Source organism: Python bivittatus, unplaced genomic scaffold (assembly GCF_059951505.1).
Source record: "Python bivittatus isolate LINGU-HERP-01145 unplaced genomic scaffold, Pbiv_v1 ctg000360_np1212, whole genome shotgun sequence".
Lineage (NCBI taxonomy): Eukaryota > Metazoa > Chordata > Lepidosauria > Squamata > Pythonidae > Python > Python bivittatus.
In genome coordinates, this window is record NW_028277069.1 from 825,005 (window position 1) to 838,804 (window position 13,800).

The following is a 13,800-nucleotide window of genomic DNA, read 5'->3' on the forward strand; positions in this document are numbered from 1 at the left end:
GGTGAATGACACCTCTGGGCTCTACAGTTATTTGGATAACCATACAGGTTTCCCTTGGGAAGAGGAAGGAAAGTGTCTCCTATAAGGACACTGTGCCTCTATTGGAAAAGAATAGTTTTTCTGTTTCTTTATTCCATTTTCATATTGCCTTAGAATCCATTAATATTTGGGGTGACTGGATAAGAATCAATGGATGTTCTTCCCATTGTTCTATTTTATCTGAGATATTATTGCAAATTCTTCTTAAATTATCTGAACATCTCCCCCTACCCTACCCTGTCAATCCACTTACAGCAGTTATGTGGCACAGACACATTGTTCATCTTTTCTTTAAATAGAGTTTGCCCATTTCCCTTATCTTCATATGAGAACAAACTACATAACTACCATAGAAGCAAACACTGGTTAATATTCTGAAGTTCTTAATTTAACATGCATCACTCATGCTTGCTATCTTTCAAAGATGAGAGACTGTATGGAGTGAGTAGAAATAACATCTTACTGTGGAACCTCATAGAGATTCTGGGAAGGATCCTCCTTGAATGAAAGTTCATCGAAAATGAATAAGATATGCGAAACCATCTCACCGACGATGAGATCACCAGGCTGAAACCAGTCCTGTGGAACAGGGAAGGCATCACCCGCTTGGCACTGCAGATTAGCTCCTTTGCCCACAATAGGAAGTAACAGTTGCAATGAAATCAGAAGAAATAACATTTGATGTAAACGAATAACAGATTTTTTTTTCTTCTATGTGTAGATTAAAAGTTGTCTGACTCACAGAACATGAATTGGCTTAGTCCAATCTTTGTCAAGAGAATGGGAGAGACGACTGCTTGTATCATCAAGGTTATTAATCTAGGATTTGACATCTGGCAGAGTTTGCCAGCAGCCTGTTTTGAAATCTGTGTAATGCGACTGAAAGAAGAGAGATAGCGTTCTCCCTTTCCTTCCCCAGTCTCCGTTGTGCAGATGCCATGTATAAAGGCTTTCAGACTGTTTCCTTGAATGCTTACCACTTTCCTCTGTCTTTTGTAAATCCATTGGGACTTGGGCTGGTTGAAGAAATGATAGGGATTCAACCAATTCCAAGGGGAGGTGGTTAGTTATTAAGGGTTAACATTCTTCGCTGGCAAATTCTCTGAGGTTTGGTAAAAAAGATCCCCTCTGCTTCTTGTGTTTGAGCAACTAGAGAACTCTGGTTAGTCTAGTCACTTTTTTATGCTCAGGGTGCAAGTAATATGGGAGGCAAATAGGGCCAATTGAGTTCTGGATCAACAGATCCTTCACCAATCTCACAGGTTAAAATTCTTTGAACAGACATTAAAAGTTTGACTTCAGGTAAATTAGAGAGAGAGAAAAAGGTGAGGGAGGGGGAAGAGATGGGATTAGGTCTACTGAAAGTTTGAATCAGGGTAGTTCTATGCAAAAATTAATTGCTTTGAGCCATAGCTTGAACCAAAACTGACTTTAAATAAAAATGGAAGTCTTGCTTTGAATAGCCATGGCAAAAAGCCTCTCTCAATCTGAGGAAAAAGTGCAGAGATGGGACTAACTGGTAGACTTAAAATACTCACTTCTTCCTCCATCATTCTATTGGAATAATCAATCTTTGTGGCAAAGTATTCTGTATCTATATCTATCTAACTATCAAATTTGTCACTCCCCATCTCACTGAAATGACTCTGGGAGGTTTACAAAACAATTAAAATCAATTAAAATTACAAAATTACAATCTACTACTAATAAATAGAAAATAATTAGGTCCAAGAATAATTGGTAATCATTCAGAGAGCATCATCAAGGCCCCAGCCACCCCCAGGATTGGGTAAAATTCTTATCATAATTGTTTACTATTTGCATAAGAAAGGCCATGAGTTTTACAAAAAGATTGTCAAATTGTTTGAGTATCATCTTTAGACATGTATCAAATCATGGTCCAGTGATTATTAGAGTTAAATGAGAGGAGATTATTCATTCACTTATAATTGGCATTTTAATCCTATATTTTAAAAAAAATATTTAATTCTATATTTTAAAAAATTCTCAAAGTTTGAGTTCGTCATTGCTTTGCTTCTACTTTGTAGAAGCAAAGCAATGACTAACTCAAACTTTAGGATTTTTTTTCAAGAAAATAATACAAGTAAAACATCAGAAGGAACAAGATGAGATGCTATGAAGGCAGTATTAAGAGGAGAGTGTATAAATCAGCTGAGTATGATTTTTTTTAAAAAGCACAAAAAAATTTGAAAGCCTCTCACTTAATCACTGCTTTAAAGTTCCAGGATATTTACATTTGAAATACATTTGAAATACAAGTTTGAATTTGGCGTGAGATTTTCTCTAGGACCATCTTCATGAATATTCTTCCCCACATTTTTCGGTTTTGAACCTTTTCAGTTCTGAATTAAAACCTCAGATACACTCATTATCCTGAAAGTCCTCCTTAAGATCTATTTCCAAAATTTACAAAACTATAATGCTAAAAATTGCATAGGAACCGTAGAATACTTCCTTCTGTATCCATTGATGTTTCTTCATGGATATTTTCCCCCCACAGATGAAAAAGGTTAAATGGATATCTCACTTTTTGGATGTTCTGTGAAGAGTGACAGTGCAGGGTTTAATTCTGTTTTTTCCAGATTTTTTTGAGTGGTCTACATTTAGAAGGCACAAATAAAGTTACACTGGAAACTGAAAGAGGTTTTGAGAAGTTTGTACCATGAAGGAAGAATCATGAAAATGGAACACGATATGAGAAGCCATCCCAACAGTGAGGATGTCTCCTGGCTGACACCATTCCTGTGGAACAGAGAAGGGATCACTTGCAGGACGCTTCTGAGGAACTGCTTTGGGCATCAGGAACATCAGAAAAATCACTGGAAGGAACAGCATCTTAACTTCTTTCTCTGTCTATCAGTAGGAGATAGACAATTTATTTTGGACAATTTATCTTGGACAATTCTGGTAACCATTAGAAGTGCTGACTAGTGTGCAATTCATAGTGATCTTAATAATACCTTATACAGTAATACTTGATAATACGATCTAATCACTGGCATCCTGAGTTCCTCTTTAGGGGACGAAAAAGTTGGTGTGTGCATATGCACACACACACTTTCACACTTCATAGACACCTGTCCTGTGTTTTGATGGCATAATAATTAAGTTTCAGATGGTCAGATGGTTCCATGAGTGAGCAAACACCAAGAATAGCAGGACTGGAGAAGAAGAATAAATAATGAATACCAATAATAATAGGATAGGGGAAGGGCCGAGTATAAAATAACCCTAAAGACTAAAACCAGGATGAAGTTGAGTGTTTCAAAGAGGAGCGCAATATCCTCTCCCACTTGTCCTCTGTTGCTCCACCAGGCCTCTATGGGAATCCTGGTCCGTGAAGACATTCAGGAGCACAAAGAAGCATACGTAATGCTCCAGCCTCCCAGTTTACCTCAAAATAGCGCTTTGAGAGGATAATTGGCACCAAGTCACCTAATGAACTTCCACCTCAGGTGTTTATTTTACTTATATTCATTTTTGCTAGTGCACCCTTTCAAGGCAGAGATTTGATAAGGGAAGAAAAATAATTCCTCTCTGACTTTATGAGAACCTCCTTGTTCCATCTTGCACAGGAGAAGGGTATGTGGTAATTGAAGGTGGTGGGTTCAAGGGGTCATGTCTTTGCATAGGTTTTGTTCTGATCGCTTAAAAGTCTTTTTATTTTTATTTGCAATGGGGGGGCTGAGGAATATTATTTTATACATTGGTATTATTAGACACCCAGAACCAATGGAAAGGGGTAGTGTGCAAACCAAGTAAGGAGATGGATGGATGGATGGATGGATGGATGGATGGATGGATGGATGGATGACGCGGCTTTGCCACAATTGGTTCTTTTCTCATTTGACAGGTGAAGGCCTCACTCATTTGACAGGTGAAGGCCTCACTGGAGAAATCTTGAGGTAGGGCAGGGCATCTCCCCTTTTGCCAGTAGGCACCCCTAAAGTTAGGGTTAGGCTCACAAGATAGTGACAAGTTTTCTCTGGGGAAGAAGAAAGGTGGAAAAATGGAGGGTGAGCTTTTGGCAGAAGATGAGCATTCAGAAGCTCGATTGGTCCAAAATTCAATGGCATGTGCAGTTCTGGGGATTTGAATGCCCACGTAATGGTTTGATTGATTGATTGATTGATTGATTGATTGATTGACTGGTGATTTGCCATCAAACAGTTTTCGAATCAGCCACCACATAGATAGATTCCCTAACCTCCTCCTTCAAGTCTCCAAACGGTGCACTGACTGCCACTGTAACTGAACCCATCCATCTTGCTGCTGGTCATTCTCTTTTTCTCTTTCCTTCCACCTTTCCCAGCATTAGAGCCTTTTCCAGAGAGCTGGGTTTTCACATAAGGTGTCAAAAGTAGGACAATTTGAGCCTGGTCGTTTGTGCTTGGAGTAATAACTCTGGGTTGCTTTATTTGAGGATCCATTGGTTTCTTTTCTTGGCTGTCCACAGTATTCTTAGGAGTCTTCCCCAACACCCAAGTTCAAAGGACTCAATACTCTTCCTCTCCTGCTTCTTTAAAGTCCAACTATCCCTTCCATAGAGTGTCATAGGGAATACCATGGCTTGTCTGATTCTGATCTTTGTATATATAGACATATTACAGCATTTGAATATCTTTTCGAAGGGCTTCATGGCTGCTCTACCAAGTGCCAGTCTGTGGCATATTTATTGACTGCTTGTTCCTTTAATGTTGATGGTTGAAACTAAAAGGCAGAAGCTGTCCACTTAAATTCATTTCAATGAACCAGTCAAGAAAGCTTGCATGTTTTCCTTGTCACTGCATGTTCTCTGGAACTTCCATTTGTTCATTCATTCATTCATTCATTCATTCATTCATTCATTCATTCATTCATTCATTTATCGTATTTATATAGCTGCCCATCTCACACAAAGTGACTTTTAATGATGCCAATGGAATCCTAAAATTAAAGATAGATGATAGATAGACAGACAGACAGATGGTAATAGATAGGTAGAGGGTTTTTTTTTTTTTAATCAACTTATAGATGCTAGAGCAGCACAGATATGAGGATCTTATTTTTCCCTTGGGGATTAATAATTTTCTATTTCAATCTCTCTTTTAGCTAGTTTCTAATGGATTCTCAAACCAAGATCAGCCAATCTGTACCAAACGGTGGATGCTTGACCACATCCCCCAACATTTTACAGGGAAATAGTGTTCCCTGATCCTTTGATAAAATTAAACATTGGTCCTGATTGCACAAATCAGGGCAATTTTGTAGCCTCCATGTTCCCAATTCTATTTTTCCAGGTATTTTCAAAACAAATTAATGTCACCCAAAATAGAGAAAGATGTTGATCACTTAGAAGAAGAAAAATTGCCAGGTTGCCAATGGTTCAATGATAATTATATCCCTGATGAATTGCTGAAATCACTCTATTATTCTAGTAGGCCAAAACAGCAAAGGTTTTATGCAGAAGGGACTAGGAGGTCAAAAACAATCTAAATTAATATTTCTACAGCCGCAGAGAGGCAGGAAGGGGGAATGCCTACTCTGTGAGGTACATTTCCACAAGTTCTCTCCCTCCTGTCTCATCAGACAGAACCTGTCTTTGAATGATAGACCCAGATCTTTTCTCCATAAGCATAGAGTCATGATGTTGCTGCTCCTGGTGTTTCTGGTGAACAAAATAGCTACTCTGAGCTGTCCTGCAAGTGATGCCTTCCCTGTTCCACATGAGTGGTACCAGCCAGGTGACCTTGTCATTGGTGGGATGGTGTCTCACATGGTTTACCATTTTTGTGAAATTCCATTCAAACAGCATCCATTCCTAAACCTTTATGATTCACCAATGTAAGGAACTTTCTTTGAATCATCTGACCTTACACACATCCAAAAGAATTGCTTAGATGATTAATAGTTGTTTGCATAGAAAATATAGAGTTGTGTATGAAACGGTAAGAGTTCTTTGTGTTTTGAAAGTTTTCTAATGCTGAGAGAAGAGAGACTTTTCTTTATGTTTTATCATTGGCTTCCTGGTAAGAAAGTACATTTTGTGAAAATAAAAGAAGAGTGCCAAGTCTACACTACTATTCTCCACAAAACATAAATAAATATGAGAATTTAGCTAAATCTGTTGTGATTCTACTTTTATGAGTAAAAGTTCTTTCATGTTTCTATCTTTTGCAGCTTATACTAGACACAAATCACAGAGGTTGTCTCTGAGGGAGTTTAGAATGAGGAATACTCATGTTATTTCAGAACTGAAAATATGGAGAGGAGCAAAATGTATGGGGCTAGAGAGAACCTCACCCTAAATCTGAAATTCTTTCGAATTCAGTAAAATTCCTAGAAATCTAAATGAAAAGTGATTGCAAAATTATTTAATACTTTAATCAGAAACAAAAGTTTCTGTTAGTCAGTTACAAACAATGACCACACTGGAAGAATTTGGAATTTTCTTTTTAAAGGGTGTGCTTAATCTATTTACAGTGTGACCCCAAAATTCTACCAGCACATCCTTGCCTTGGTATTTGCTGTGCAGGAGATCAACATGAACCCCGAGATCTCACCTAACATCACTCTTGGGTTCCACATCTATGACAGCTACTACAACCCAAGGATGACCTACCGCAGCACTCTGGATCTGCTCTTCAAATCCAAGACAATTGTCCCCAACTACAAATGTGACAGACAGAAAAATCTCATGGCCATCATTGGAGGATTAGGTTCTGATACCTCATCTTATATAGCTGAAATTGTAGGTTTCTACAAGATTCCACAAGTAAGTATGCAGCAGTGGAGGAGAAAAAATCTGTACCTTGTTGTTTTTGCTGTTGCTGTTGTTATGGCAAAATTAATAAATATACATTAGGCTTAGATTTGTATTGAGACTTTCTGCAGAGTTTAAGGTACAGTACTTAACACTCTTTTCTGAAGCTACAATGCTAAACATAGAAGTGAATGTCCCAGAGTATCCAGGGTCATTCCATACCTGATGGAAGATTTGAAGGTAGTATTCCCTGCTCCTATTAAAACAATTTGACTGTTATATGTGTTCGAAATAATTCCTAGAAATTCCATTCTATACTAACAATATGAAACTCCACTTCCTTTTAGCTGACATATGGCTCGTTAGACCAAGAGGAATTTCAGAAGAATAAACTATCTTCACTTTATTTCATGGTCCCAAATGAGGACCATCAGTACATTGGGATTATCCAACTGCTTCATCATTTCAGGTGGACATGGATTGGGATTTTTGCTCTTGATAACAACAGTGGAGAACATTTCTTACAGAAAATACAGCCGTTACTTTCACGGAATGGAATCTGCTCATCGTTTACACAAAGACTTTCAGAATTAGTCCACTTGGAAGACTACACAGAACTTTATGACACATTCTCAAGAATTTCATTTAATCTGATGAATAGCAAAGCAAATACATTTCTTGTCTATGGAGAATCAGGGTCAATCATATGGCTCAGAGCTGTCACGTTTATAGTAGATCCTGAAAACAAGCAGACTGCATTATTTGGAAAAGTGTGGGTCCTAACTACAAAGATTGATTTCTCACTATCAAGCTTTCAAATCTCATGGGATCTCAACATGTTCCATGGGGCTATTTCCTTTACTGTTCATTCAAGAGCTGTTGCTGGGTTCAAGGAATTTCTTCAAACCATATACCCTTATTCAGACTCCAGAGATGGATTTCTGCAGGATGTTTGGGAACAATCATTTGATTGTTCTTTTCCAAAACCAGAGCTGCAAGAAATGCCCAGTAGGCTATGTGTTGGGGAGAAGAAGCTGGAGGATCTTCCTGGGCCTGTGTTTGAAATGGAAATGACTGGCCAAAGCTACAGTGTCTACAATGCTGTTTATGCTGTGGCTCATGCTTTGAATGCTCTACTCATATTGAGGTTCAATAAGAAAAAAAGGATGATGGGTAAAGAAACTGCTTTTGCAGATCTGCAGGCTTGGCAGGTATTCTCTCCGCATTGGACACTTCTTTTACTTCAATGAGCAGTTTTGAGTAGAATTACCATTTAGACCAATATATTCTCCTTGTGGAATTGTGGAATTCTACAATTCCAGAATTCTGCTTTTGCAATCAAGTTAAGTATGAACATTGAGAAGCTACTATACAAACTCTGGTTTAGGTATCAGTATGATTTATCTGGGAAATCATCATAGGTTGCAAAATAAGAGATGGTTAAAATGAAGTATAAATTTACATGATCGCTTACATTACTTTCCATTTTCCTCTGCATAAATAACCAATTCTCCAAGATATTTCTGCTTGGCTCATGAATATTTCCAGGTTCAGAACCTGAGCATTTTGTCCCTATCAGAATTCAAGAGGAATGGACTGAGAGGTGGTCCTTTGAGCTGTGGCATCCACCTTTTGGAACAACCTATGTTTGAAAGACTATCTATCTATCTATCTATCTATCTATCTATCTATCTATCTATCTATCTATCTATCATCTACCTGTATATATCTAATTATCTGACTATCTATCATCTACCTACTGACCTATCTCTCTATCTCCCTATCTAGATATTTACTTATCTAAGAATGCTTGAGTATCAACTTTTAAATCTTGCTACAGGAAATTTGTCAGGTCTCAGGCTCTCAAATATATTTGTGGAGGACAATATTATGTATGGTCTAGATTTAATTAGTTGTTTAAATAGTGAACCTATATAGCCTGTTCTCATTTTGCTTTTGTTGATTGATGTTGTTTCTTATCTTTCCTTGGAATAATGTCAAATTAATAATAGGATAGACCTGTACATTTCCATGCGATATAGATGATCGATTTTCTAGGTGTCCTTATTTGATATTTGTTATTGGAATGGGAAGCATGAATGAATGAAACTTTTATATACTGGTCCCTTCCCCCATTGTTTTCCTTTCAACCTCCACTCTCTTTCATTCTCCTTCAAGTAGCTCCGTCCATTTCTCCAAGGCATTTCCTTTAACAATTCAGCTGGAGAGAGAATGTTCCTGAATGAGAAGCGGGAAGCAGCAGGTGGATTCGACATTATCAACTTGATCACTTTTCCAAACAGATCCTTTCAGAGAGTTAGAGTTGGAAAGTTAGATCCTAGAGCTCCAAAAGGGAAAGAATTATTCATAGATGAAGACTTGATTGTCTGGCACCCAGCTTTTAATCAGGTATTGGCTCACTGAAGAGACTCTTGATCTCTTGATCCCTTATGATCCCACGAACATGTCTTTGTTTGTTAAATCATATTGAACATTTTCTCCTTAGAAATCTAATATCACTTCTTGAAAGAAAAAAAAATGGCATATTTTGTACAAATGTTGTCTGTGATCAAGCAGTTACCAAACTGACAAAATGACATTATGGTGGTTTTTCATATTTGGCTTGCAATTCCACATGAAATCACAGGATTTGTATTGTTTCCATAACATTGTCATAAAGCACATTAATTTACTCATGGTGCCCTTCTTCAAGGAGGCCCTTTTGCACATCCTTGTAATATCAACATTTATTAGTGTATGGTATAAATCCAAAGAGATAAAATTCATTATCTCTTTTGGAAGTCAAGAATTCTCCCCCGCCCCCTGCCCCAGAACAGAAAAAATATGACATAACATTCTGATAATGCACATTTATTATGCACCCTGCCCTTCTTCAAGCAGGCCCCTTTACATACCATTGTTATCTCAATATCTTTTTAAGGTATAGTATAAATCCAACTAGATAAAATTCATTATCTCTTTGGTAAGTGAGGAATTCTTTGCCCCCATTAAGGAGAACAATTAGAAACTGTTTTAAAAATCTTCCTTTGCAAACTCTTTCATGTTTGTGACCAGGTTCTTCCACTTTCTCGGTGTAATGACCATTGTTCCCCTGGATCCTGGAAGAAAGGGGCTGAAGGAAAAGAATTCTGTTGCTATGACTGTCTTCCATGCCCAGAAGGGAAGATCTCAGATCAAAATGGTAGGTGAGACATTCCACCAATTTTTCATTCCACAGACTTAAGCAAACTGTAATACTCTATGGATGCATTTAATTAGTAATTGTACTGGTTCTTCAGGGTGAATATTCAGTTCTATACGTGCGGATCACAATTTGTTGTTCAGAAGTCCAAGTTTGCCCATAGGTTTCCTGCAGGTATTGTTTCCTATACAGGAACGAAATATATATTCATTGAGCCACAAATCTTATATGATTGCATGATCTATATCTGTTCATTTGTATTACACATTTTCATCGTATTTTCATTTGCTGTTCTTTCCCTAAGATTGTTAATTCAGTAAACAAAGTATCATGAATTTCTGTAAATGTGATCTTATATGATCACATGATCTATATGTAAGGTTTACCCTGTTCAGCTCAGAAGAACTCTCGTGACACGTTGGTTCAACAAAGAAGTTTACTCAGGTATAACGTAGGTAGGTACAGACAAAGCCAGGGTTGGCTTGGCACATCTTGCAATGTATTTTATATGCTTTGCCCTGTTGCTTAATTACAGATTACCCTCAGTAATCCCCCCTTCCCGAAATGGCAGAATCAGTCCGGTTCTTTTGTGGTAGTTGCCTTTGTTGGGTTTTCCTGTTGCGCGTAAAGCTGGGAGTTCTCCAGTGCTTCCCTTTGTCTGCAGCACTTAAGGGAGGCCGATGGCAATACAACGTATCCACTTGCAGTTGCCAATCAATTCGCAGTTTTCACTTCCCCTTTTTCCCTGCTAGCTCCTGGGTGGTGAAATTGACGAGGCAAAGCTGAGCAGCGCGTTCGCCCTGGCATGCCATGCCGGCTGAATCCGACACTATATCTATTTATTTATATTTCACATTTTCACCACGTTTGATTCGTTCAGGTCAGTGTAGCTGTCAATAAATGTACATATTTTTTCCACTTGATCTCCTGTGTTCCGGGCCTTACCTTCCATGAATACCTGAAAGGAAGTGAAAGCAAAGAAGCTTCAGCAGACAAAGGAAAATTTCTGAATGGATCAGATATTCTACTATCAAAGGGACATAGCGTTAGTGTTTGTAGAAATATGATGAAATACAGGGATCAGACTAATACACCTTTCCTATCTTGACAGTAAAATTAGGTGATAAATTTTACTTGTTGCACTCCACCTTGTTTTTCCAAATAAAAAGACTGATCTTTCCTTAGTTTACTCACTCTTTAGGTACGTGTTAACCTAAAAGAGTTTAAATGAATTATCTTGCTTTGCACCTCAGAGTCAGTTCTTCTGATACTAAAGACTTATATCCATCATCACAATTTTCTTCTCCATATTTTGGAAAAATAGGAAAAGTCCAAATTGGCTATAATGTAATAAATGTGAACATTTTAGAAAGAACTCCATTTCCGAGAATAATTCTCCTTCCCATAGTCCTTTCTTTTATGCCAATCCTAAACTATACCATTGAGAAAAAACTGCATTTTCATATCAACATGTTCAAATGGGTAACCAGTAGAAAAAACTCAGAATGAGTAACATTTACTACCTACTTAGAAAGCAATTTTCAAAAACATGGAATACATAGATGACACATTCCTTGACTTTTCTTCCAGATATGGAGGACTGTTTTGAGTGTTCAGAAGATCATTATTCAAATAAAGAAAAAAAAGGATGCATCCTGAAATCAGTGGTCTTTCTAACTTTTGAAGAAACATTAGGAATTGGTTTGGCCTCCACTGCTCTTTGTTTCTTCTTCTTGACCTCTTGGGTACTTGGAACTTTTATTAAGCACAGGGACACTCCCATTGTTAAAGCCAACAACTGGGCCCTCACCTACACCCTCCTTGTCTCTCTTCTCCTCTGTTTCCTCTCCTCTTTCTTCTTCCTCAGCCAACCTGGCAAAGTCACCTGCCCTCTCCGACAATCCACTTTTGGCATCACCTTCTCAGTGGCCATTTCTAGTATCCTGGCCAAAACCATCACGGTGGTGGTCGCTTTCATGGCCACGAAACCAGGATCTGCGACGCGGAAATGGGTGGGGAAAAGATTGGCTTTTTCTACTGTCCTTTCCTGCTCACTCATCCAAGTATGTATTTGTGCTCTTTGGTTGTCAACATTGCCCCCATTCCCTGAGTTAGACACGCACTCAGAAGCCAAAGAAATGATTTTGCAATGCAATGAGGGGTCAGCCTCCTTCTTCTACTGTGTGTTGGGCTACATGGGGATCTTGGCCTTTGCCAGCTTTACTGTGGCCTTTCTTGCCCGTAAATTACCTGACAGCTTTAATGAAGCCAAGTTCATCACCTTCAGCATGTTGGCCTTCTGCAGTGTGTGGGTCTCCTTTGTTCCAGCCTATCTGAGCACAAAAGGAAAAGCCATGGTAGCCGTGGAGGTCTTCTCCATCCTGTCCTCCAGCGCTGCATTAGTGGGATGCATCTTTTTGCCAAAATGCTATATCATTGTTTTCAGGCCTGAGCTAAACCATAGGGAGCATCTAATAAAGAGGAATTAGTACATCATCTGATCTTTTGGGGTATGAAAATTTGCTTGCAAAAAATTAATAGAAAGAGTATTTGCTATCTTGAGGAAAAATAGAGAAATTTTTATTTCATTCAAAGCACAATAATTATTATAGTTTATTACAATTGCCCATTCCAAAATAATATATTGATTCAAATATGCCCAATTTTTGCAGCTACTACTTTTATGCTATTATACTTTTGATTCATAAACCACTATGTAAATATATTAAAAAGGAAATTAACATTTTATGGGCATGCATTTAATACAGTATCATTGAGGATCAGTTTTATATTGGTTAGGGTTCTTTGAAATGTACAATTTATATAATTTTTGAAAGCTGATCATATAACTTTATTAAAAAACTGGTTTCATACTTGGTCATCGCCGCTCACTCTATTCATTATTCTATATCCATTGTAACCTATTATCAGATTTTAATAATATTGAATATTTAGTGAAATGAAATGAAATGTATTCTGTCTTCTGCCTCATTCTTTATTAGAAGTGTATTCTGATCAATGACTATAATAAAAATTGATCTGCTTTGGCTTGATATTAGAAATGTGGCATTTGGCATGAAAAGCAAAGGTGGAATTTGGCTCAAATCCTAGGAAAAAAAAATACCCCTCTCTTATACAAAGAAGGAGCACCAAGATGAAAATAACTGGGGAAAAATTGTGTGAGTGTTCCCCTGAGTATATGTATATATCCAGACTTAAATCTAGGTTTATCTTGATGGGAGCAGGCACACAATTTTTCATGTAGGCATCAGTAGGGGATAGGCAATTCAATTTCTATTCATTATAATCAAAGTTCAGCCAGAGGAGGAAAGGCAAGGGAGGTTCCTGATGTAACCTAACAGACTGATTCGAATCTTACAACTTCTGGATCTGCATCAGATGGAAAATCAGTAAAATGGATGCAAGATCAGATGGAGAAACGTATCTGCATCAGAAGCAAAAACATAATGGTGGAATTTGAGTCTTGACATCACCAAATATGTGTTGTCACTTTGATGCCACCTTGACTTCCTGTCGACACCGCTGTTCACCAGATGCTTCAATTCTCCTTGGATTGCAGGGCAGTAAAACCTATGGTTGGGCTAGTGGCATAATTTACCAGGAAAATGCAACCCTCAGTGCAGACATTGCCAATGTAAGTATGAACCAAAAGTACAGCCTTGCAGGTAACCTAGACCTCAAGGACGCTTTCAGTCATTCCTGGGTGTTTCTTTAATTTGAGAGGTCCTTGGGGTTTATTATTATATTATTTTTGGTTGCAGTCAACCAGATGTTT

General features: G+C 37.9%; 1 protein-coding gene across 1 annotated transcript; it reads left to right on the forward strand.

The window, feature by feature from the left end:
• The first annotated feature begins 7,212 nt into the window (after positions 1-7,212).
• LOC148215398 (vomeronasal type-2 receptor 26-like) lies at positions 7,213-12,493 on the forward strand. Its single transcript, XM_088143667.1, has 4 exons — positions 7,213-8,013; positions 8,984-9,211; positions 9,878-10,004; positions 11,595-12,493. Exons 1-4 carry the CDS (start codon positions 7,213-7,215, stop codon positions 12,491-12,493), a joined length of 2,055 nt encoding a protein of 684 aa, XP_087999793.1.
• The last annotated feature ends 1,307 nt before the right edge of the window (positions 12,494-13,800 follow it).